General features: G+C 37.5%; 2 protein-coding genes across 8 annotated transcripts in view; one reads left to right on the top strand and one right to left on the bottom strand.

Moving 5' to 3' along the window:
• Positions 1-10881, top strand: part of LOC124170532 (centrosomal protein of 290 kDa-like) — a 156102-nt gene extending 145221 nt beyond the window's left edge. For all 7 annotated transcript variants that reach the window (XM_046549308.1, XM_046549313.1, XM_046549314.1 and 4 more), the window contains 6 exons: positions 538-708; positions 4754-4891; positions 4985-5113; positions 5370-5581; positions 8859-9042; positions 10359-10881. In XM_046549308.1, the coding sequence (XP_046405264.1) occupies positions 538-708; positions 4754-4891; positions 4985-5113; positions 5370-5581; positions 8859-8997 (789 nt within the window). In that variant the 3' untranslated portion in view covers positions 8998-9042; positions 10359-10881. The remainder of the gene's footprint in view (positions 1-537; positions 709-4753; positions 4892-4984; positions 5114-5369; positions 5582-8858; positions 9043-10358) is intronic.
• Positions 10882-14565: 3684 nt separating this feature from the next.
• Positions 14566-27830, bottom strand: part of LOC124171307 (DNA-directed RNA polymerase III subunit RPC5-like) — a 30179-nt gene continuing 16914 nt past the window's right edge. The window contains exons 8-9 of the mRNA XM_046550456.1: positions 21518-21681; positions 14566-16617 (exon numbers count right to left, since the gene is read on the bottom strand). Coding sequence (XP_046406412.1) covers positions 16389-16617; positions 21518-21681 — 393 coding nt within the window. The 3' untranslated portion in view covers positions 14566-16388. The remainder of the gene's footprint in view (positions 16618-21517; positions 21682-27830) is intronic.

Genomic DNA, 27830 nt, shown 5'->3' on the forward strand with positions numbered 1-27830 from the left:
CTGCTTTTAATGAGAATATTTTCGAAAATTAGCTTCTCTGAGACCATTTAGTATCACCATTCCGAAATTTCTCCTGGGTAACAGAAGTAATCTTAGTGCCAGAAATGCTGGCATTTCAACCATTTTGTTCAACCATGGGAAACACTGTTCAGGAATGCAACGTTGTTTCTCTTAAGGTAACACGTCATCTGTGGTGTTGCTTTTGAGTAAATAAGATTATTAGGCTTCATTTTCCGAGCAATAATGAGCAAGTGATATCCTGAAAACTATACTCCTCCTCAATACCAACTCTTGATTTTACACACTTTGATTTTACACAGTGCCCATATTTCGGTCCCTCCAACTGCGTAAAATCAGTTTTACTGCAATCCCAATCTGATATTTTTGTTCCTGTAGGTCGCGCTCCAACAAGAGTTGGCTAATATGAAAACCTTTTATGATAGTAGATCCCATCATGAACGTGGTATGGCTGCTGATGGTTCATGGTTCAAGGTAGATTTTATTATTAATCCCAATCTGATATTTTTGTTTCTGTAGGTCGCGTGCCAGCAAGAGTTGGCGAATATGAAAACCTTTTATGAGAGTAGATTCCATCATGAACGTGGTATGGCTGCTGATGGTTCAAGGTGGACTGCTGCAGCATCACAATCTAACTCAAATATCACAGACAGTTCATTCAATGCTGAGGGAGTGCTGCAAGACCTGCAGGTATGTGAAACTTTAGGGGATGTATGGTGTGTTGTCATTTTAAGTCATGCTCAGTAGGTGAGAATTATACCATCTAGTCTCAATATGAGAGTATGACGAGAAATTCCCAGGTATGAGACCTAAATTTTAAGGTTTACATTATGAATAATAAAAATTTGTATTTCCTTCTTATAACTAGAAATATTGTCGTACACCTTGTGTTATCTATCATTTTTTTCATTATGTTTCCATCATCCAAAAGTGCAGAGGTGTTATAGACTTTAATTATTAAGTTGATCATTGCATCAGCTATTTCTTCATTGTTGGGAAGATGTGGTCTTGGGTAAAAACAGGAATTTTTGCTACTGGTGAATCTATTTAGAAATTTCCCTCTGTAAAAAATTTTGTTGACCCATGAGCACACGTGTTACCATTCTCTTGGTAACAGTGACCAGTATTTAGTAATTAAAAGCTATGAAAAAGAATAAAAATACACCCATGCCTTGCTTAGTGCAATTTCAATTAGCGCAATTTCGATATAGGGCAGATTCGTTCCTTGGGGAAACATTCCAGTGCTGCTTAGCCTAATCAAATAACCTTTAATACTCTCTTGATAAAATGTGAACTTGCGATAAGAACACACGAAATTACACTCATTTTATGCATATTAATAGTATTGCTTGCCTGATATTTTCTTCTTTGTTTAGGGGAGACCAAGGAGGACTGTGACACTTTTTGTGATACTTTTTTTGTGAAAACATTGGAGGCTTAAAAATTTTTTTTTAGAATCCTTAATAGCCTTGATCCTTCTATATTCGATAGAAAATTTGTTGAGAAATTACACACACTGTGGAATTTAGCATTTTCTGAACATATGACAATTGTCCCAGTCCTCCTTCATTCCAGGAGGAATGGGACAGTTATGTGGGAAGAATGGGACACTAATATAGAAGTGCTAATATGGCTAGAAAAAATAAATGATAGTTTTGAAATGAATAAATTATAGATATTGTAGTTATTTCAGATCATTTTATATGGTTTATGGCAAAATATCCACGTTTGACTCAAGATAAAAATGAAAATTATTGACTTTACGAAACACTGGAAACTTTATCGTCAGATCTTCAGAAAAAAAAATACATAGTGTACAAAAGTTGAAATATGCACCATATAAGATAGCAGCTCTGAAATAATTACAGCGCATAAAATCTTGTCCAATTAATATCAAAAGTAAACAAGGATTTCACTCTTTTTGTTCCTTCAAACAAAATTGGAAAATTCAGTTTCAGAACAAAATCCTTTTTCTCCACGAAACTAATGTCTTCTAATTCAGGGAAGAAAAATTTAAAACTGTCTCCCCTTAACCACATGAATTTGACATCAAATCCATCATCGTATTCTTTACTACAAGCTTTCCCTGCATAGTACAAAACAGATTTTTTGTAGAAAATTTAACAAGCACAAAATCATTCGTTTGAATTCAAACCTGCTGCTTAATCCAGTCCAATATCTTCCAATTCCTTAATATCACGGCTGGATTTGCATATATTAGACTCATTATCACTTTCCTGAAAAGGATTAGCCACATCATCACATGATGATCCTGCCTTTGAAATTTTCCTTGCTCTCTTGGCGGTAAACAAATCTACTTTTCGTTTTCCTTGCATTTCTGTATTAGTTCTTTCCTGCACTGCTTTCTTAGATTCTGCCTCTTCCGGGGTGCTTGTCAGGATTCTAGTGTGTCCTTTGGTTCTCCCAAGTCGGTTTCCCATATGAGGACCAGCTTTTGGATGTGGACGAATGTCTTCAGGTGTTATGGGCTTAACTGTAGAAGCTTCATTCTCATGAGTTGATTTTCCTGGTGTTGAAGTTATACCAATAGGTTCTGACGAGCCTATTTTAGAAGTGCCAGGAATGTCACCTGCATTTAGGCTTTGAGTGACTTGATTTACGATAGCAGAATCAAGTGGTCGATCAGTGACGGATGACATAAGATAATATTCATCTCTAAATGGTTCACTATTAAAAGGGTATATCCCAGTCTTTCGAAAACCAGACAATATTTTTTGGTGTCACTGCTAGAGGATATACCTACCCAACAAGTTCAGCAACACAATATATAGTTATTGTCTTCCAGGATTGTTGGCCAGCCAATCATTGCATACTCGATTGTAGCTAGCCTTGAATGATGAATAAACTGAGACATCTAGGGGTTGCAGGCGAAGGCTGCAATGAGGTGGAAAAGTCAACATAATTACTCCATTCTCTTTGGCCTTGGTTATCACATTACCATTCACATGACTTTCATGATTGTCAAGGATCAAGACAATAGAGTATGTGCACATTCTTTGGAAGTTATCTTAAAAAAAATTTAAACCTCAATTAGGGTAAGTTCCGAGTCCGAAAATAGTGAGGTACTTTTTAAGTGACACATCAATTATTAAAATTTGCAAAATTAATGATGCGCTGAAACACCAGTCGGCCATATTCTCAGAGCTGTGACGTCATTTTGTTTTATGTGTTCTCAGGCATACATACCTTGTTCTTTAGGGTGAGCCCCTCTACAGCGTATAACGAGTTTGGAAAGAAGCCACGGAATGGCTTATGGACTAGATTAAACATGTGTACATGCCATCATCTACATCTTTTAATTCATTTATTTCTCGGTTATGCTGACGACAAGACTCTCTGTCAACTTTTCTACCGTGAACTACCTAATAGTATTTCTCAATCCTTGGTTTTGCGTTCGTTTGCAGATTTATATTGACATAAAAATTAATAGAGGCACTTAAATAGTGATGATCCTTAAGTCAGTAATTGTAAGTAATAGGACCCATACAATTAACTAAAAAATGGAAAATTAATTTTCAAATAAAAGTGATAGTTTGGGTGTTCAAAGTGTTTGTAATTTGATGGCAAACATGGCCGTGGCATGTAGGTATAGTCCAACATAATGAGCACGGTCAATCATTGAAGCATCCACCTTCAGGATATTATTTGAAGAGCACTTTTCAAGCACTCGTTAGAACTCATCAGGGTGATAAATATGTTCTGACCTTGGAGTATCATATACTCTACATTAGTCACCACCGATTCAATTTGTTCACAATTTGATAAAATCATAATACAATTTATGTCCATAAGGAGGTTTCCATTCCTGAATCTTGTTATAATGCCTTTGCAACATTACCTTCTTTTCCCGCTGGTAGATACACCAGGAGCCGACTCTTCGCCCTCAAACTCCAATGCATAATACATTATAATAAACGTGCATAACTTATTTTCACTAGTAAAGCGTAAATGACACATTTTTACACCAATGTAATACATATTTGAGTATGAAGATGAATTTTTTAAATTACGACTTGTGGTTTGAGGTTGAGATAAATTATGCGAATAATAATAATAATAACGAAATAATAATGCAAATGCTAACAAAAAATATAATAAATACATTAATATAGTATTGGAAAAAGAATTATGCTTCCAAGTTTCCACGGTAGCGACAGATTATCAGAAGTTCTGCAGTGTCGTGTGAACGCCATCTAGCGGCAAATCACCCGAAATTACGTTGTTCTCACTTTGCAATTGTAATGCAATAGTTAGTCGTCACATTGACGCAAACATGCATTTTTCGTGGACGTTAGGCCATCCACTGGAAAGGTACAAAAGCAGGTACTAATTTATTTTAATGAGAAAAATTATCTTTTAATGCGTGCCTACAGTCTTTAAAGATATTTTAAACTATAAATGTTTATATAAATAAGGCTGTTAATAGGAATATATATGGTTAATAGGAAAATGAATATCCAACACTAATGCTATTGGGAATGCATTGCTATCTTCCCAATGTTAAAATGCTCTCATACAATGCAAATTCGTTTAGCTCAAAAACCCCAAGGAACCCCTTTGGCTAAGCAAGGCATGGGTGTATCAATTAAATCATTGCTTTCATCCTGATGCTTCTTTCAACTTCATTATTTCCTATTTGTACCCTGGGTCAAGCATCAGATCCATGGTAAATATTTTATTCTTCAGGATTTATAACTTTGGACGTTATTCACAGGGCGTCAATGCAGTCCTTGAAGGGCATTTAAGGCACAAAGATGACTATCAAACTCAAATTGCATCCTCAATAGAGACCGAAAGAAATTTCCTTGATGTCAAATGCTGTCACTTAGAGCAAGAAGTAGCTGCTTTACGCGTAAGTGAATTTATTTTTGGTCTCATGTGTTTTAATTGCATCGGTGCATTATTTTTCATTGCATAGTTTCATGATGTTGCAAAAATATTTCAGGATATGTTAGCCAAAGAGCAATCAGCAAGGGTAAAAGAAACAGGTGAATTGCTCCGAGATCAGCAGGCTATGCTTGACGCATTGCCCCATTTAACTGATAACAGGGAGTCAATCAAATTACAGCAAGTGGTTAGTATATTTTGGCTTTTGTGCAGGATTTAAATTTTTTGATGGATTTTATTTTTCTCAGGTTTTTGCTCTACTAAGAATGGGTGAAGTTCACTGCTGATGTTGTGCATGATTTATTAACTAATTTGCATTTTTTTAAGTCATGTAATATTTTTATAATCGCTAACTGTGTGAGTTTATTAAATTACTTTAACTCTATGGTTATTAATAATAAATTTTATAGAGCTTAATGATGAAATATTCCTTAACATTTCAGTTCCAAAAACTATATGCCAATTACTGGAGGTCTGAGCGCAACAGGAAAGCATTGGCTTGGCAGAAATGCTATTTTCTTTGTGTTTTGGAAACCTTCCAAACTTCAAGACCAGGAGTCAGTGGAAAAATTCATGGAAAGGGCGAGCACTCAGGCATTGCTTCAAGTGATGGTCAGGGTACAAAGTACAGATCAAGAAGCAAAAAATCATTTAGGTAATATATGTTATTGCATGACAGTTCTTTTTCAGCACTCCCTTTTACAGCATTGATACCATTAAGAGTGTGATAGAGAAGGACTTGGCTTTTTCACTGTTGTAACCTATCTTTTATCTGGGCTGCAAATTTGTCATTTCTCGACATAGTGTTGTCTTTTCTGCGTACATGTGGTATTGGGGCTCATGAGGTCCATAATGTTTGAGTTTTGCTTCCCGAAAAAGTCCAGATTATCTTTTGCCATTTAAGTTGTAATTTTAATCTGGTGTGCATGAGCCAAAAATAAATCCTCAGTGCATATGATTTTGTCACACCATTTCACATTATTATATATTGTGCATGGCTGTGACTTAAAATACATTTTTATTCCTGCTCTTGCATGTCCTTGCACAAGTTTTAAATCTGAAAATATCAATCACATAATATGCTCAGCAGTCCAGACCATCTTGACCAGTGTAGCCACAAACAGGGTTCCCACTCGACCATGAAAACTAGAGATGTGTGAATAGTATTCGCACGGTAAAATCCCCGGTTTCCCCCACCAGGAGAACCTCAGTGGCGTGGGATAGTAACTACGTAGCACAATTCCCAAAATCTGCTACACCCTCTATCCATCAGCCCTTGGCCCCTCCTCCAACGCTTTCCTCCTCTCCGAAATCAAACAAAAGGCCCCAGCATGCGCAGGTTTCGTATTACGAAGATCAGAAATCAAAAGCTTCAAAAGAAAATATCAAGTTACATTAGACTACTAGAATCGTGTTTCACCCTTCCGTCTTTTTCTGCCACTGACCTTTTTCTGCCTACCTGCTTTGAAGTTCCCCGTTTCTGGAGGTTAACTGCTGCAGGAGTCATGTATTAGCCCAAAAGGTATCTAACAATGACTTTCGGCAATTGATATTACACCTTTATTGGATTGAAATATTTGTAATTGCACATAATTTAAAAAAGAATAAGACCAAACACGACCTATTTCTGACTTTATTTAAGCATTTTACGCCAGGAAATAAATGTCAAAGTATGACTGAGACTTAGCATTCTGGCGAAACTCGATATCCTCGCAGCTGAGCTTCTCAGGAGTTGATGCAGTATTTTTTTCCAAAAACATACATCAAGTTAAAATTTATGAGTTATGCTATAAATCTCTATAGTCACAGTCACAGTCGAAGGGATATTTTCTCAGGATATTTGGTTTCTCCTTCCTAGCAATTCCAATTCATCTGCTAGAACCTCCAAGGATGGACTGAAAATAATTGAAGAAAATCCGGTGGAGAAGCGCGTGTATTTTGCAAAACGCCTCAGATTGTCCGCTAGCACTTGACAGCAGGAGTGGTGGTAAAGCGAGCTACCTTTTGAAAATAAGAAGTTGGATGAAGCTGAGTATCAGATGGGCATGCCACTGAAATGTCGTTTGGTGGACAAGAATGTATACATCAGACAGAAATCCATCATAGCAGTGTTAATGCCGAGACAGCATGCAATCATTTTTTCGCGAGGTGGTGTATCCCCTTAGAATATTTGCAAGAGGTGCTAGTTGAATCAACTATATGCCCAAATTGTTTCCATAAAATCAAAATATTCCATTAATCAGTTCAATTCCTGTTTCAATCCTTGCAAAGGAAGTCACAATTACTCACAAAAATCTTGGGTTTCCTGCTGCGTAGGCAACCTAGTCAAACATTCCCGCATTCATCGTTTTTTTTTCGTCCATCCCCTTGAAAAACGATAGATCAAGGTTCCACTGTATACCTTTTTATTTATACATTCATCAAGTGAAATAGAAGAACAAATGTATGTTTGATATACTTTGTGCAATTCCAGTATTCGAGGTATTCGAATGTTCGAGCAGTGATTTAATATTCGAATTCGATATTTGAGTTCGAGAAATCTGCTATTTGGCCCATCTCTAGTGAAAACCTTAAAACCGTGAATAAGCCGTGAATTTCGTCAACCGTGAAAAAACCTGGAAAAAGCCGTGAATTTCGTCATAAAACCTTAAAAATCCCTCAAATTTGATTGTAGAATCGATAGATTAAAAGAAAAATCAATATTTCGATCATGTTTCAAGGTCAATCACTCGCAGACACGCATTTATCAGCACACGTATATTCGAAGCGCAATGATTGGTCCGTGTGCAATGACGACACATAGCCGTTTTTCCTGCGATTGGAAGACGGGTAGGAAAAGTGTTCATTAACCCTGTCGAAAAATCAGACACTTCTTCACCTCCCTCCCTCCATTTTCTCACTCACAACCTTTAGCTGGCCCTGAGTTTTCCTAAAGATAGGTGACGTCATTAGAGGTAACACTTACGGTGCTGTGTAGACATTCACGGCGTCCGTCGGATTTTTTTTTTTTACTTTTAGTTAACGTGCGGCCTGTGATTGTTGCATGATCAATATTTATATCAAAAATGGCTTTTCTACAGACCGTGAATTTGACGACATTTAAACCGTGAAAACCTGGCAAAAACCATGAATTTTATAATTTGAGTGGAAACCCTGACAAATTTCCGCCGAAGGGAATGATGCCTTGGAAGCTTAACTGGCTAAAGCACTCAACTGGAAATCTAGGAATCCATGTTCGAATCCTGGTCATGGCGAATGATTTATTCTCTGTGGAATTTTTGGGCAAATAATAAGCACAATCTCTATCTCCTGTGTCATAGTGTGGACTTGAGGCATCCACTCTTTCTTTGTTAAACCCAGTCTGAAATCCACCGTGGTGGAAGATGGGTTAGTGGTGTGCCTGGTACCTGACCGGCTATCAGGAGATTTGGGTTAGAATCTAGGCCAAGCCAAATGATTTTTTCGTGAAAAATTTTATCCTTTATGTATTCTGAGTTTACTGTGGTTCATGTATTAGCATGTGAAAGTCTTCAGAAAGGGCCTCACGCATATGCATAGTGTGAAGTATAGTGAAACTGTCTGGTTGGGACCATGAAAGAGTGTAAGAAGTGGGAAAGTGAAAAATGTGGGCAAAAACAAGAGCGGTTAAATTGGATGGAACCCAAAAGCTAGAAGACATGAAATTTAAGAATGATGAAACAGGGTTCACTTTCAGCCGTTGCAAGTTGAAAATTGAAGCAACTGAATTTAGCATAGTTATGAATGCATTTGTATAGATGAGTGGTGCAGATATCATGCACTACCTTCTTGTGTTAGTCCCAACCAATAGTAAATCATATGAATTTTTATAGCTAGTTTGTAGGTATAGGTCATGAAATGTAGTAATTGTATCTGCACTTGGTATAATTTTGCTTTCCTTCTTAATTATCTAGGGTTGTGGTCTGGGGTGTTATTGCAACAATAAAAATGAGAACGCTAGTCATTCGCGCAATGATTGGAATACATTTTGGTTCTCGATCTTTGTTGGAGGGCGTCCTTCAGCCCACTCATCCACATAGCAATGCACACTAGTTTTTCATCCACTGCTGACTCATCCTTGTCCACCTGATTCTGCTGGTAAGTATTATTCTCAATTCATGGACTGTTGCTTGCATTCCATAAATCTGTTCACTGCATGTATTGCTGTGACTGGTGTTCTAACATCTAGTGGGAACAAGTATGAACTACTAATCGAACAAATGACATGTTGGACACATATTTGGAACACGTCAAGAAAAGCATCTACACTTCATTCAGAAATTTTTATTATTTCCTTGGTAATATTCTTAGTTATTTTGAATGACAAGTATTTTATCAACAGTTGATGGACTTCACTCTGATCATTTGGTACATATTGTCAGCCCACAAAAACTATTTTGAGCCAGGAAAAAACTTAATTGCTAGGCATGCTTGTTACCAAAATGAATAGAATTTTCAAGCTAGAAGAGCACTGCTTGGATATAGGGATTCAACGTTCCCCCCACAGTTTCATTATATCTGCCTATTTGACCATTTCAGAGGTAGTCATAGCATTAAAGGTCTTCCACTCCTTAAATTTTGATCCATCTGGTAAATATGCATCTACAGAGTGGTTTGATAATAAATCCACCAGACAACGCAACAGTGATGGTTCTAAGTCTAAAATTTTTGATGAATTACTAGACGTCTTCTACATGATCTCCATGGGTGATTTGATCTCCTACATGGCCAATCAGAGAGAATGGAGAAGAAATTGAAAAAGAGTACAATGTGAATCTTTTGTTTGAATACTCAGATAGAGCATTAGCTTGTTACTCTTCAAAAAGTTTGTAAGGCCCTTGCCTCTCAAAGGCTCTAGCCAAAAATATAATTGCAAGTATAAGATTGATAAATGTTTACAGTCGGTTGTGTTACAAGGCTTTATTTTAATGTTTTTAATTTTTTTAAATATTTATGTGTATTCATTTTTTGTGGAAATATTAAAAAAAAACCTTTAGACCATCAATACACTCCTGAAAGGCCATTCACCACGTAAAGGGTTTATGTTTAGTGGAAAGGCATTTTTTTCTTCCATATATGGTGGTATCAGTCTGGTTTCAATCTGTTTAGAGGCTAATTTCACCATCTTATTCAGCAAAGCCCTTTCAGTGTCATTTGCAAATATAAATATTGATAATTGTGGGAGAACTGTCATTTATTGGAATTATAGCCTTTCCTTGCTCCACAGTACTCTATCATAGTATTTGTATTTAATCGCCTAAGTCAAAGTATATCACACTATGTTGTATGAAGCGGATCCGAATTGTGATATTGATTCATACTATCTATACATCTTGGCTGGAAACTGCACTATTTTATTGTGAAACTCACCACGAAAGAGTGCACAGAAAATTTATATTGCTTCTATCTTTCAGGTTCATCAGGGATAGGATTTCAACGAAATCAACATTCTTCATTGCCATCTGTTGGTTTCTGGCTATTCAGTTGATGAAATCAGGCACCAGCAAAACCTTTAATCACAGGCGGGAAGATTGTAGTGTAATTTTTAACAAAGGTGCTGAAATCAGAGATTGTTGAATCTCCATCGGGTCATAATTGCCTATAGATTACCCAGAACACAATCTTGTGTCTGGCAAACTTTAATGAAAAGTTGGTGGGTTTGTGCCTTAGTAAAAGAAATCTTTTACTGTGATATTTTTTATTTTTCATTAGAACCTAAAGCACATTAACACTTTGAGTGCCGGCCGCTAATTTTAAAGCCCCACTGAAAAATCCAGCCATTTTTACTAAATTCGCAAATTTTTAAAAACATTAGCATCAAAAATATATTTATATGGATGTGTATTTCAATAAAAATGGATTTTTTTCTTCTTATTGAATGAGTTTAGTAACATTTATTGCCAACTTTTAAATATATTTTTTAATAATGAAAACCTGCTGTTTTTGAAAAATAAAAAATTTGCAACAAATGATGTACCGCCATAAAATGCATAATATTTTTTTATCATGCTCAATTTGAGCTATTGAAACCACGGAAATCATGCAAAAGCATTGTTCCAAGCAAATCATTCAAAATCCTGGATGACAAAAAGGATCACTGCTCCATCAACGAACGGTTCTTTCCTACAAAGAATTTTCACACAAAGTAGGCTGAGAAAAGGGTGCCGGTAGCTATAGAGAGGACTTTTCGTCCTCAAGACATTAAAAGAACTCTTTTTCCATTGAGCAGTTGATTTTTGAAATAACAGAACCACTAAGCAGTAAACTGGAAAAGTACTACGGACGAAATATTTCAGCTTCACGTAAACAAATTCAATAAAATAGATAGACGTTATATTACGTCCATGGCACGCAAAGTGTTAATGCCATGAATCCATTTAATGAGTTACATATTATGTGTCTTTTACCTTTCTGTAGTATGTCGTTTTAATTTTATGTTTGATTTCATTTACTTTTATGCAAATGTTTGTCTTTTGTGGAGGCTATTGTTATAAGGCCTCTTAGATTTTATTTGTTCCTATTTGAACATTTGGAAGAATTGTCTATCACCTGAAGGTACATATTGGGTTACTCAATTTTTGTTTCACTCATCTCCAGCATTTCAGAATCTGATGAGCTTTGAGTGACCTATCATCTGAGAGTGTCACCTTCAAAGTGACTCAGAGAGTAGGTGTGTTCATTTAAATGCCATAATAAAAATTTCATGGCACTGCTGTAATCGATGAGATTTGATGATCCAAGAATACATGAACCATTTTGGCTTGAATGGGTGATTGGTCAATAATTTGTTAATGCCTTCAGCTTGCTTTAAGGATATGATCCTGTTTAAAGTTATTATTTGACTCTTGCTATTGATGAGGTGGTATTAATTATTTCACTGGTAAAATATTCAAGTGAGAACCTAGTCATGGGAAAATATCCATTATTTGCTTTAGAAAATTAGTTTAATTGTCTTAAATATGAAAGTAAATTTCATATAATACAAATATATATATATTTTTCTACTGGTGATTCACTAACATTTGAACAGCCTTACCACATACACAAAACAACAAAATTTGTTGTGTGCTGTACAACTTTTTCATTATGCCAGGTATTCGTATATATATTTCTATGCTTTAACTAAAATTTGCCCTTATTGTTTGGTATATTTATTATGGTGTAAAATAAAATAGTCTCATCTCTTTCCTCAAACACTTTTTTTGTTTGATTTTATATTGAAAACCTGATGAAAAAGTATGAAAGCACCTGAACAATGTAGGTTTAACTCATTTGCCTTTGTCATTTTTCTGTTTTTGAGGTTAATGATAGATTTTAAATTTTCAGATATTTATCTTTACTTTGCAACTCAGCAATTTTTCAGTGCCTATAGTTAACCATTTTTTCCAAAGCTACCTTCCGTCACTTCCATTTTTTTAGGAAAGAGTAATTCTCTAAACTCACCCTTCTTTAAAACTTAAGTAATGATGGAAGGTTTGACTGAGTGAAAGACGCAGGTCCATAAGTCCTTAACTGAAAAATATACTGTGCAAGTTTCAAATTGTACATCGTTGCACTCAACTGTATTTAATTTGTTTGTTAAGAAAGATGTCTTGATGTAGTACCTCCGAGTAAGAATTGTGGAAGAAGTGTTACTATTTCTAATTATTCTAGATTTTCCAAGCATATGTTTTTATTCAGTAAATACAGTATGCCTGTTCTCCAAAGTCTCTCTCTTTGTAGCCCTATGGCCCTAAATTGTCCTAGACCTCCTCCTCAATTTGCTCATCCAGTCTTCCTCATGTGTATTATTTTGAGCCTTGTGCAGGTACTGCGGTGATCTTTCTCCTTTGGATTACTACCCTGGATTGACCGCATGGGCCAAACATTTAGTACCATGAGCTTTGTTACAAGTGCCATGAGAAATCAGGAACCTGGGTAGCATAGTGGTCTTTGCAGCAGCACGGAAAGCCAAAGATCAATTCCTGGTTCTGAGGAATTTTTCTCATGGGAATTCATGTGTATTTCGCCACCGTTCACTCTGCAGGATTGAAGTATTACACAGCACCGCCATGTGTAGCTTTAGAGCAGGTTTGAGGCTCTCAAAATGTTGTGACTGCACAGGGTCCTTTCTCTTTCGTGTTGCTATCTTAGATGGACCACGAGAACCTAGTACCATTGACCTCATTACAATTGCAATTGCATGCGCAGTATGCAGTAATGGATCGTAGTGGATATTGTTGTACCTGGACTGTGCAACTGGAAAATATCTTTGTAGGAATAAAGCCCTTGTACATATTATTTCTCTGAAGAATTTTTGAGCTTTCTGAGAACTTCCTCATGACAGTAAATTGGCCTAACAACAAAACTTTTTTCTGACATTCCACAGCACTGATAGCATACAGCCCAGAGCTACGAAAAGTGTGTTACCTAGGCTTTGGCAGCGAGATGCATTGTTGTCAATGGCTTTCGGGAGCAGCTGCATATTGCGCTGTGTCACGCGAGCTTTCGTGGCCATTGCAGGTTGCATCATCAGGCAATGAAGGCGACCTACAATGGCCGCAAAAGCTCAAGTGACAAAGCGCAATACGCAGCTGCTCCCAAAAGCTGTTGACAACAAAAAAAAGTATGTTATAAACCTGATCCATATTTTACCTCTAATCAGGTGATCTATCGTAAAAAAAACTGCCTAAGAAGTTCAGTAGTAGACAAAATGACCTCCACACTCTAGAAAAATATCTGAGCGAAGGCACTTGAAAGGTAACCAGCAACTGTCAAGAAGCATTCCCATCAATGGCAATATGTAGTAAATTGCCTGATGGAACTTGAACTCAATACACGGTTTACATTTGAAGTTGATGCCAAATTGTCTTTACATGGGAATTTGGGAGACACAGAGAATGTACATTACTTTATACAAGGTTACCACATATTTTATCTAATCTACTGCAGAAGCATTTATGTATTGAAGAATACTCTCACAGATAGCATCCATTTAAGTTTAACCCTTTCAAGATGGTGGAGTTTTCTCCTTAGCATTAGCATGAAATTCTCATTTCTCATAGTATTTTGCCCCATGAAAGTGATACCTTATTAACTTTTGTTTAGTTTTTAAGAGCCAAAATAGTGCCAAAATCCATCTCCGGACATGCAATCCACTCAATTTTTTGGAAAAGAACCCCTGAAACCCCCCAATATGGAGGGCCCTATTATGAGGCCCAGTCGAGGGCCCCTAATCACCCCACACCACCCTGGGCGTAGAGAACAAAATACAGGGTAGAGCTAGCAAACCAATCAGCACTGGGTGGTGGGTGACAATGATTGAGAAGGTTTTTCAAAGTTTTGAATAGATACTTTGGGTTGCAGGGCTAATACCAATTTTATACAATGGATGGTATAAAAAAGACAAAAAAATAGTGAAGTTTCAATGCTTCACACAACTTCATGTCCTAAAGACTGGATCATGGTTAAGATTTTCTTAATACTTCACACACAAGAAAAAATTACTCTTATATCTTCAACCTCATTATGCTGAAGTTACACTCAAAGCAGCCTAGTTCTTTAAAATGCATACAGGAAAATGGTTCAAAAACATCAAATGCTCATGCATAAAAAGATCTTTCATTTTAAATAACTTCAGTATTCATCAAAATATCTTTATTTAACGGCAAAAATGGAAAATACAATACCTGGAACTTCAATTAAATAAATCATAAATCACAAAAGGAAATGATACAATTTGTGTAACTTCACACAGTATGGTAAACATTTATACTTTTTTAAACGAAACGACATACAAAGGTATGCACAAAATAAAAATAAAATATAAACATTTAAGTTTCCTGATGAGAACACGAATAAAAGATTGACAGATGAACAGAAAAAAGTAGCAAATCTCAATAAAAGTTAAGCATAAAAAAATAGGAATATTTGCCCTCTACTCTGAAAATAAAATGACCAATAATTGACTGCAATGAGATCCTGTTACTAATTGTTCATGCAATAAAATTGGGTACTGAAGACTTCTTCAACTTATAGCTGGAAATAAATAGAGTTGCCATTCGAAAGTCAGCAATTTTGGCAATTTCAAAAGTGCAAGGGGAAATACATACATCCTTAAGCCCAACTACACTGAGCAGAGTTCTTAGGTTTATTATTTTTTTCAGCTTCACAGCATCACAACAGCAAACTGGCTATTAGAGGAGGGCAGGGTTCAGGTACATTTTTAAGTCATCCAGATATGAATGAATACGTTTTTCTTAGGCAAAGTCTTTCTCTCACTGGTTAAAAATAGCATTGCCTAGTCAAGGCCCACATTCTTTTATCTCTCAGTCCTTGCCAATCTTTCAATAAAACATACAAGGGAAACTCAATACGTATTTAAAACAAATATACCTTAATAAGGTACAAAATAATTAAAATATAATTTTCACTTAAAGTGTCCCTTTACAGATTCTAGATAAATAGATTTAAGAAAGAGAATAAAGTCTTTATGCATCACAGACAAAAATATCTTCCTAATAATTAACTCCAAATAAGAATGTAACTCACACTTGTACCAGTACTTTTAAAAAATAGTGACAATGAGCATAATGGGGTAGGTTAAATTGTACTTCAGTGAAATTGCTTTATGAGATCAGAGTATGCATAAGTTTGTACCACTTTTAAATTGACTGATTAGGAGGCAGCTGTAATGTATATAGGGCTGTAAGTAATGGAGTACAGAAAGGATCAAACCACACCTATTCTTCCTCTCCACACTCAGATAATTATTGGGATATCTGAATGACATATTAGGAAAGATAATGACTGATGTGACATCCACAAATAACTTATTTGTAACCATATAAATACAAATCCCATAAATAAAATGTTATACTTCTGATCGTATATTTCTCCAACATAAAAACAAGGCCCTGGCAGGCACCAGAATTCTTTTATCCTAAAACAATATCCTTAGGATAGTGAGGGTACTTCCTCATGGTGGGTACTTCATTCCCAAGGAAAGCCAGAGATACCTTATAAATGACAAGGTCGGCTTGCATGCCAATTGCAAAGAATACCTCAGACGCTATCCAATGCCTCATCAACTAATTATAAAACATTAGGACACTGGTCCAGAAAAATGTAGATATTAAAACTGCATTTAAAATACTGAAATGGTATAATGGAATGGATGGAATTGTATAGTTAAAATGAAGTTATTTGGCCCACAGATGAATATTTTTTTAACATTTTCCTTCATAAAAATCTTCCCTTCCATTCATAAAAAATTGTGTCAAGGAAATAAAAGGCTAGAAAGCCGTTTTGCTGAATACTTAAAAATTGGGATCACATGCATGCAGATCAGGCAGGGCCAAATGAGAACTCACCACAAAATTTGGGGGTAAAATTTTCCTTGGATTGGGGTGACTAAATTGTACTCCATTATATTGCATAGGAAAATCTTCAATGAGTCAATAAAACTAAAAATTCCCAGAATTTTGAGCAGATTTCTTCCTACGGCGTACAGGAACAGATCCATCATTACTGCTATCATTGGTGCCTCCAGAGGTGTCACGGCCTGACTTTTTCCGCTGCCTTCTGGGCACATCTGGACTCTTACTAGGCTCATGCATCTCCTTGAATGCCACATCAAGGATAGCTCTCCTATCTTCCAACAGCTTTTGCTGACCTTTTGCAACTTCGGGATACCTATAAAAGTAAAAACAAGGGAAGGGGAAATATAAAAGTAATTACAATTCCATCATCTTTAGTCATCAGTCCAAAGATTAGTTGGTTTTGCTCTTTGCTCCACAAAAACAAAATTCATTAAGAGCCTACAATTTAAGTTATATGAGGATATCGGATCTCACTTAATGGTGGATATTCTACAATAGATTCACCACACAATCAGTTTACAACAATTTTAAGGGCTCATGCATACCCCACTGAGTCTTGTCCTATTACCAGTCCCTGCATTTGCTGTATAGACCAGTAATCACGTCCAGCATAAAATAACCAATGATTGGAAACCTGTAATTTGCTTGAAATAGAATTTCCCCTCTGGTACCACTTATATCATGTTCACACAAATTTTTCTCCATGAGGTGGTTTGTTTTTTTCATCAATGAGAAAAGTCTCCCATCCATCAATGTTACGTACTTTTTATGAATATTGGGTCATATGTCTAACAAATACAAGATAAAGAGTAGCTTACCTACTACAGTGCTAACTGATGTACTGATACATATTGTAATGGTTCAACGTCGGTTGCCCGGATGAAAACCGCGAAAACCACCCATAAATAATAAACCTCCTTAAGTTGCCAGTCAGGACGATTTATCGAAAGATTTAATTTAGCATTACAATAAATGCGGGGGATTCCCGTTCGCAGCTTGTTTCGTGGTGAAGAGATCCAAATTGTAGTAAGGCGCGTGACGACTCGGCGGCAGGTGAAGGTAGATAAATAGATTTCGTAGGAATACCCAAAGAAATGCAAGGACCTTTTCATTCAGCATTCGCACAAATATATTCAAAAATAAGAAACATCTTGCATGAAATTTTAAACCTGATGAGTGAAAATGATTGGGTTAGTGATGAATGGATGAAATAATAAATGATTTATACAATGGGCATTTGAAATTACCATGAAACAATAAAAAAAAAATATCTAACAAAAGCCAAAATGTATGCCGTTAGGCGGACTTATTTCAATTATTAGACTTCGTTACACTTTTTATATCTGGGAAGTAATAAAGTCTGTCCCAATTACACATTTAAGTTCCGTTGCTGACTAAGTCTGAGCATAATGAGAAAAATCACTGAGGCGTTGATGAATTGCACAAGGTGCCTTAACAGTGGCGTATTGCTGCATACGGGGACGAGTACTCGGACACAGGGGTGGTATCACTGGGGTCAGGGCAATATAACTTTACGTGACCTGGATGACCACCGGATGACCCCATTCCTTGGTGCCGTGGTGCGGGCTGGACGCAGGCTCGTCTATCTTTGTGCGGTCTCCTATTTTCTCGGAGGCGGCAATTTGCGCGGCTTGGCTGCCCCTGGAACCTCCATGGCGACCACCTTTGGATTCCGGGGTTGATCGTCCGACTTGGTTTCCCATCGTACACCGCTCGCTGCCTTATGTCTTCTGCCTCGTAATTTCACTTTTCTCTTAGTGCAACCACTTTCTGGATATCGCACAGTCAGTAACACCATTAAGAATTCTCTTTTTTTCTTGCGGTGCATTCGGCTTATATACATCTCAGAGGGAAAAGAGGGGGTTCCGACGCACACGCATACACAAAAAAAATGAAAATAGGGGGATACCTTGGGCATTCTTCATAGCTGACCTTCACTCACACCGACTCACTCACATCCACTCCACCTTGCATACTTGGGTAAAAAAGGGGGGGGGAGGATAGGAAATGGGTGAGGATGGTGAACGAGGGGGTGAAGGCCAGGGTTGGGACGGCCATGACCGTCACAATATACATATACAAATTGAGCAACGGGTTGAAGCCCCCTAAATTGTTAGATAGAAGTCTAAGGTGTATATCCTCCAAGTGAACCCCATAGTTCATTTCACCTAAAAAACCTGCAAAAAAACTTCTCTGGCAACCTTGATATATACCTAAATATTATAAACCTACTTGTTTAGATTGATACTTTCTATGGTGAACACCCAAGTATTTGGCTCAAACCTATGGACTATGAAAGACTATGTGCACAAATATGCTGCATCATGGCATTGTATGTCAAGCAGCATAAACCCTCTTCTCCTCAAAAGTCAACAAAACTCTGCAGATGAAGGAGATACCATGGTATTTTAAGTGACATTATGCCTGGCATGACTTCTGGAGATCTGAATTTGAATCCTTGTCAAGGCAAATGATTTTTCCAAAGTAAAATTTGTTCACTTTGCAGGTGACTCAGCAAAGGTACACTAGTTCATATTTATGTCCCTGAATAAGAAGAATGAAACCCAGCATATGCATCCAGGGGCTCAGCCAGGAATTAAGGCAAGGGGGGGGTTTTAGGCGCAACTAATACTTACGGGTGTGGAGGTATTTATTTATTTATTTACTATATCCCCCGTAAACAGCACATGACGGCCTTTTACAACGAGGATTTCCAATATTAACTAAGTACAACACAAACATCCATGCCCTGGATAGGGATCACCTACCCAGGCGGGATTCGAACCCACGACCAACGGATTGGCAGGCGAGGACTTTACCTCACCACCACCGAGGCCGGCCAAATATTGCATACCCACCAGGGTAAGTGGGAGTTGCGGGGGCCCTCCTCCAGAAAATTTTTAAGATTAATGGTTCAAAATGGCGAGTTTTACGGCTTCCTGAGGGAAATTTGATCAATCTTAACACTATTCTATAAGTAATACTGATCCAAATAAGTTACCGTATAAGCGCGTGTAAGAGGCGCACCTTTTTTCCTAGAAATTGCAGCCAAAAATGAGGGTGCGCCTCTTACACAAACTTCTTATCTTCCCCCCCCCCTTCCCTTCACCGGTCGCAAGTCTAAGGGGAACTGAGTGGCCTTGGTTTTCAGTGTGAGTCAGTCATCTGTAATCCTCGGTCAAAAACAAGCGGCAGGCAGGGGAGTTTCTCCCTTAGTGACGTATTTTCAAAATGCTCCTGTTTGCTTTTCTTGTAAGCATCGTGCCGTTACGTCGGTACCCCAGAGGTGAACATGGAAGATCGCGAAATGTTTTTCGCTCCGGAGGGCGCGCTAAATTTACTGCCAAGAGTGGGCATCTCGCGCGGCATTTATACTGCATATAGTAATCGGTTATCAAAAGTAGAGAAACGCGTATTTTTGAAGGACATACCTAGTTAATAGTCAATATCTGTCTTGCCGAGTAATTTCCATTACGCTTAGGACCTGATTTTCCAAAAATCATCTTCAGACGCTAATATGAGGATTATTGCAACTGAAAATTATACTGGTGTCAAAACCTGCGCTTTAAAAAATTTGAACGAGTGTGTTCATTGTTGGACTAAATTGTGGATGGAAGAAATCAGAAATACTTATAAGTGAAGAGCGCGGAAGGAGAGGTCCAGGGGAAGGAGCGCGCTCCCTCCCCTCCGTATTTCAAGCTACGAGGCTATGAGCGAAGGAGCACGGGAAGAACATGTCCGATCTCGCATGTGACGTCGTTGCCTTCAAAGCGAAGGGGCGAAGGCGCAGCAATTTGATATACGCAGTTTGCATTGCCTAAAGTTTCCAGTCCGTCTCGTCTTGTTTGAATGCGCTTATGCTACACTTGTTTCTTCCGAAATGGTCCTGTTTGGACTATTTTGAATATTAGTGGCCTTGTTTTAACCATAAATCTTTGTGTCAAACAATTAGAGCTTAAAAAACTTAAATTCTGTCAGATATGCGTCGCGTTAGATCTTTCTTTTTTTGAACGCCGTGCGTGTCATACAATTATTGAAAGCTACCGAGATATCTTCGGGCTCAGTAGATGACTCACCAAGCATTTGGCCTCCAGAAACTGGGAGATCGATCAAGGTCAGTTGGTGAGACGGGGTAGGGATGAAACACGTTTCCATTGTTCCCCTGTAACTTGATGTTTTCCTATTTTCCTGTGGGGTCTCGGAAAGGAAAAAAACGGCAGAGGCATTGGCTGATGGAGGGCCGAGTGTGGTTCCGTTAAATCTACGACGTGGTTATTATCCTACGTCGCTGAGATTGCCCCGATTGTTGGCCAAGCTCTTGGGAAGGTTCATGCTATGTGCTTGTCGTGTTTTGCCCTAAATTTTTCCACGGCTGCAATTCTATTGCAATACTCCTGCGAAAGCATTTAAACAAAATTGTTCGTGAATAGGACAAGCATCGTAGAGCAACGGCGTATGCTAAGAGAGGATCGGAACTCTTTCTACTCCCTCTTATGCCGCTATTACCACTAATTAATATTGAAAGAGAAAAGTTCGATAACTGTCGAAATTCCAGGTATGCAACACAGCGTGATAGTATTAAAAAAATGCCGCAAATTTTTTTTCTTCATAGCTCAAAATAGGGGTGCGCCTCTTACACGTGTGCGCCTCTTACACACGCTTATACGGTAAATGGATTAAACTTAAAAATTTCTCTGAGCTCTGAGGGGGGTTTTATCCCCCAAAACCCCCCTCGCTGCGCCACTGTATGCATCAGCTTACTCTAAATGAAAGGTATCAAGAGGACCACAGCTTCATATCCCATCTATGGAAAGAGTGCTCTTCTTGCAAAGCTCTACGCACAGCATACAAGCACAGATCTGACAAACTCAAATACAGCTGCCACCACTGCCTTTTAAACCTTTAGTGGCAGAGATATTTCAAAGATTCCATGGAATTAACACATCCTTCAACAAATTAACATAATTAATTCCAAAAATTGAATAATATTAATAACAAATGTATTCAGATGGGAAATAGTGCACCATTTCTATTGTCATCCAATTAATTCAAATTTGTTAATAAAATAAGGGCAACTGTAGCCATATTACCAACCCGATCCTCATAAAACTACGTTCCATCAATATTAGTGTTTTTTTCCATAGATTCTAGCATAATGTAAAATGGTACTGAAATAAGATGAAGGCACTCACCTCTCCATAAAGTCATCATCATCCGGAAAGATCAAGTCCCATCCTTTGCTCGTGTAGTACATGGCTATATCGGTTAGCATTTCTTTGGCCTCCTCTCGAGGAATTTTCACAAAGTCTATAAACTTAATTTGACTGACATATTTTTGTTGGTAAAACATAGTTAGCTGAAATAAATATTAAACATTTTGAATCAGTAGGGCAATACAAGAAATGAACAAATGGTTTCTTTTAATTAGGTGGTTGATTGATGTGGAGAGAAATGAATGAGCTCCTGACAAGAAGAAAAAGGCATACAGCCCATTCCATACAATTTACACACATGTGATAGTTTAATTTGATGTACATTTAATGGATGAAGAGCAAAACAACAACTGCCCACAACTTTAAATGCAATGCACGTAAGATATCAAATTCCCATGAGATTTTACTAGGATGTGGGATACCACAATTTTGATACTCTATGCCAACCTTTGTCCACAATACCTCTTTTAAGATGCTCGATACAGGCAATATCTTGCACGTTTTGTAATCTAATGATGAGGACGAGTACACTAGTATATTACACTAATATCTTCTTAAAATTCAATAATTGCAATAACTAATGTCTTTAGGTGGAAAATTGTCTACCACTTCTATAATCATTCAAATATTCTAAAAGTGTTTGCATAATGATGACTATTGTAATAACTAATAATGAGGAGGGAAAATAGTAGTTTCACTCAGTGATTTTTTTCTCCTAACTCTTTACAGCAAGTTTTAACAATAAATGTTTATGATGATTACAAGGGACGGTCGGATTGGATACCTCGCATCCAAGTATTCAAGGATAATGCCCTTCACCTTATACTCCGGATCCAAATTTGTCGAAGAAATTCATTCTGAAACCAAAATTTTGAACCAATGCTTTTGTGAATGCAACGTCCCATAAGAGGGAGTAGAAAGAGTTCCGATCCTCTCTTCGCATACGTCGTTGCTCTACGATGCTTGTCCTACTCACGAACAATTTTGTTTAAAAGTTCTCATAGGAGTATTGCAATAGAAATGCAACCGTGGAAAATTTTAAGGCAAACACAACAGGCAAACAGTAACAACCTTCCCAAGAGATGGGGGAACAAGAATTGGGGGAATCTAGGTGCGGTAGGATAATAACCACGTCGTAGATTTCACAGAACCACACTTGGCTCTCCATCAGCCAATGCCTCTGCCATTTTTTTTTCCTCTCAAAGACCCTGCAGACCATAAATCACTTGCCTCAAAGGAAAATATCAAGTTACAAGGGAACAATGGAAACGTTTTCATCCCTACCCCATCTCAGCAACTGACCTTTTTCAGTCTACCAGCTTCAATAGGGTGGTTTCCTATTATTTTTTTACTGCCTAAATTGAAAGATTATTACTCCTGGAGTACATAGATCATGCTTTAGGATTTTTAAATGACGATATCTATTTTTTGCAATTAAATGAAAAGTGAAAATTTTCAAGCACACGACACGACGCCTAACTATGAATGCTGGGAAAAACCTGCGTGACGTCAGTTCTGGTTCCAGCTGCTGTCATGTGAGGCCACCTTGGTGCGATGCTCTGAGCACCGCTACGATGCAGGCTGCTAGCAGGTAAAGCTTGGCTTAAATAAGGATTAGTAATATCGTAGCAAACGAAGGAAACTTTCTGACCTTAGTCAACTTTAATTGGTGATTATTAAGAGATGTTTCCCTGAGCTCTGTGCCTCATACATGCATTAGTAATACAGTAAAACCTCTATGTAGTGAACCTCTCTACATCGAAAACCTCTATACATCATACCAACCCTCTGGTCCCGTCAGTTTTACATGTAAATTTATAGGCAAACCTCTCTATAGTGAACCTCTTTATATCGTAAAACCTCTATATATCATAGCAACGAGACACCCCCGAGACGGCCTAACTACCTCCGCATTTCGTACCGAGACAACTAGAGACCATCAATGCAGCCGCGATAACGAACATGGAATGACATTATCAGCGATAAATGTTTCACGCTTATTTTTTTCTTATACACCTTTAATAATTTTCACGTTAACCATTAGTTTGGGCCATTTTGTTCCATATGAGAGCATACATAACAGTAAATAAGAAAAAGGCATCCAACTCTCCTAATCATATTAAGTGGTAGTTAATGATGATGATGACAGAAGACATTGTTTTCTCTCAAATCATGGTCAAAATCTTGCGATAGCAATCGCTTTCATTTACTTATGGCTTTATTTTCTTGTAAGTGCCTACATACAATGTTCAGTTAATAAAAGAGGCGACCAGTGCAGCTTATAATCACTTGCTGGCGAAAATATTTCAACCAACTTCACTCCCATCCATGGAGACAGAATTACTCGACCGCATTGCTACTTCTGCTTCTAAAATGAAAATATTTCATGAATATACTGCGACTCGAAATAAATCAAATACAATTTTGCAATTATTTCATTCCCACATTTCCCAGTGTAGCACTTTCTTACTACCGCCTTGGTAATTTTTTCGATGCTTTCGTGAACGATTGTAGTTTATAATTTATTGCGCTTAGCGACATATGTCTTGCCTGCGTATTTATGCTGCAAAATCTGACTCTTCCATCAGGAGTCCGGGATGTCAATTTCTAGCAATACTGACGAACATCAATCCATGCGCAACAATGTTAGGTGAAGGAGACAGCTAATTAGCTGATATGCGGTAGGGCAATGAAATTTCTTACCGTCGCCGCCGCATTCTAAAGTAGTTCACCCAGCATTCTCGCCGGGAAATCACGTCCTTTCGCAGACCTAGCATTTTTGTGTGCCCCTGACAGATTTTTTCTTCGGAAAACTACTTGCATTATATTTTAAAGAGAGAGAATTCAATGAAATTTTCAAAATTGTGCTCAATTTCTTGTCTATTTTTTGCAGTAGTCACATGTTTATTTATATTTTTATAATTTTTAACAAGTCACATGTTATAAGAATGATAAATCAGTTCTCTAAAAGATATTATCAGGAGTGTTTTCAATTATTGCCCATAAAATATAAAAATTACTTAATTAATCATAGGCTGATGATGGATTCGAGAAATAAAAGAAGGCGACTACTTGACATTACCACATAATTAGCTTTTCTCTAGCTATCAATGAGGGCTGGCAGAAGGAATATGTAGCAGTGACCTTTGGAAAGCCATCATTCACCCTGACATCTATTTTAAACAACCAAGGAAAAACATAAGAAACTGTCTATCTAGGCTGCACAATTAAAACACTCAGGCAGTGAAATACGAGGATGAAGAAATTATGTTGAGAAATATAAAACTATTGTACTTTCCTCCGAACACTATTAGTAAATTGAATAATTTCTTAGGTCAAAAGGCATTAACGAAAACAGCTAGTGATTTATTTATAGTGAAAATGACATTAAAAAGTGCTCATGTAATTGAAAACATTATTTCGAAAGAGTTTGAAAAAAATTTTAAGCAAAACCAATAACTAATTTATTTTCTAAAAAGGCCTCTTTAACTAGTTACTTTACCTTTGTGTAATCCTTTTCCTAATGTATAACTGTAAATATATGTTCACTTATGCATGCATATATGTTTAAATATAGTTATTTAATGATTAAAAAGACAGTAGCACCTTTCATTTCCCAAGGATATGAAAAAATGGTGCCTTCCACTAAAACCTCTCTATAGTGAACCTCCATACATCAAATTGCCCAAATTTTGGTCCCCTCCATTACGATGTAAAGAGGTTTTACTGTATTTTGAAACTCCTGACTAATGGTATTGAATCTAGGTCCCTGTGACGTCATGCGGAGTCGCATCGCATGGGCACCTATCTGGCCTTTTTCAAATGAAGTTAAAATTGATCATTAACATTCGTCTATAGTGGGATTTCTTAAACCAAATAATTTATATATTATGAATACACTAATGGTGGGTAACGAATCGCAATCAATGCCTTTCGTTTTCTTTAATGAAGGAAACTACCCTATCCTCCCAGTTTATGGAGGCCAAAAGCTAGGTGAGTCATCAACTGAGCTCAAAGATATCTTGATAGCTTTCAGCAATTTTATGATTGTATGACATGCACAAGGTTCAAAAAAGAATGAGACCTAACATGACACATATCTGACAACATTTGAGTTTTTTGAGCTCTAATTTATTGACCCAAAGATTTATAGTCACAACAAGGCTACTAATATTCAACATACTCCAAACAGGACCATTTCGGAAGAAACAAGCGTAGCATGAGCATATTCAAACAAAACGAGATGGACTGGAAACTTCAGGCAATGCAAACTGAGTATACCACATTGCTGTGCCTTCCCCCTTCACTTTGAAGGCATCGACGTCACATGCAAGATCGGACGTGTTCTTCCCTTGTTCCTTTGCTCATAGCATCGTTGCTGGCAAGATGGAGGGAGCATGCTCCTTCCCCTCGACCTTTCCTTCAGCACTCTTCACTTATAAGCATTTTCAATTTCTCTTATCCACCATTTAGTCCAACAATGTACACACTCATTTGAATTTTTAAAACTGCATGTTTTGACACCATTATAATTTTCAGTTGCAATAATCCTCATAATAGCGTCTGAAGATGATTTTGAAAAATTAGGTCCTTAGCTTAATGGAAATTACTCGGCATGACAGATGTTGACTATTAACCAGGTATAGTCCTTCAAAACTACGCGTTTCTCTATGTTTAATATGCGATTACTATTTGCAGTATATATGCCGTGGGATGCCCACTCGTGGCAGTAAATTTAGCACGTCCTCCAGAGCGAAAAACCCCATGCGATCTTTTCCATGTTCACCTCTGAGGTACCGACGTGAAGGTGCAATGCTTATAAGTAAGAAGAGCAAACAGGAGCATTTTAAAAATACGTCACTAATGGAGAAACTCCCCTGCCTGCTGCTTGCTTTTGACCTAGGGTTTCAGATGACTGACTCACGCTGAAAACCAAGGCCACTCAGTTCCCCTTGGACTTGCGACCAATGAAGGGGAGGGGGGAAGATAAGAAGTTTGTGTAAGAGAAGCACCCCCACTTTTGGCAGCAATTTCTGGGAAAAAAGATGCGCCTCTGACACGTGCTTGTAACTGTTGAGATTGCAAGCATAGCCGAGATTAAAAAATTCAATACTTGGACCACTGAATGATTATCTAGGTGGATGGCCTATGATGGGCACCTTGTATGAGAGTGTCATGGAAGGACTAAAAATGGAGAGTCATGATACACAGTGCAGAAATTTGGAACCTCAGGACATGCAGTGCATGCCCCAACTTTTGGCAATAGTGAGGAATGGGCAATATGCTATGAAGGAAGAAAATGTATAAAGAAATTAGAGATGGGTCAAATAGCAGATTTCTTGAACTTGAATATCGAATTTGAATATTAAGTCATTGCTCGAATATTCGAATACCTCAAATACTAGAATTTCGCAAAGCATATTAAACGTACTCTTCTTCTTCTATTTCACTTGATGAATGTATAAATAAAAAGGTATACAGTGGTACCTCCATCTATTGTTTTTTAAGGTGATGGACAGAAAAATGATGAATGCGGGAATGTCTGACTAGGTTGCCTATGCCGCAGAAAACCCAAGATTTTGGCGAGTAAGTGTGATTTATTTCCTTTACAAGAATTGAAACAAGAATTGAACTGATTAATGAAATATTTTGATTTTATGGAAACAATTTGGGCATATAGTTGATTCAACTAACATCTCTTTCAATTATTCTAAGGGGACACACCACCTCGCAAAAAAATGATTGCATGCTGTCTCGGCATTAACACTGCTACGAAGGATTTCTGTCTGGTGTATACATTCTTGTCTAACAAACAACATTTCAGCGGCATGCCCATCTGATACTCGGCTTCATCCAACTTCTTATTTTCAACAGGTAGCTCGCTTTACCCCCACTCCTGCTGTCAAAAGCTAGCGGATAATCTGAGGCGTTTCGCAAAAACACTCGCTTCTCCACCGGATTTTCTTCAATTATTTTCAGTCCATCTTTGGAAGGCCTAGCAGATGAATTCGAATTGCTAGCAGGGAGAAACCAAATACCCTGAGAAAATATCCCTTCGTCTGTGACTGTGACAATAGAGATTTATAGCATAACTCATAAATTGTAACTTGATATATGTTTTTGGAAAAAAATACTGCATCAACTTCCGGGAAGCTCAGCTGCAAGGATATCGAGTTTTGCCAGAATGCTAAGTCTCGGTCGTACTTTGACATTTATTTCCTGGCGTAAAATGCTTAAATAAAGTCAGAAATACGTCATGTTTGGTTTTATTCTTTTTTAAATTATGCGCACA

This window comes from Ischnura elegans, chromosome X (assembly GCF_921293095.1).
Source record: "Ischnura elegans chromosome X, ioIscEleg1.1, whole genome shotgun sequence".
NCBI lineage: Eukaryota > Metazoa > Arthropoda > Insecta > Odonata > Coenagrionidae > Ischnura > Ischnura elegans.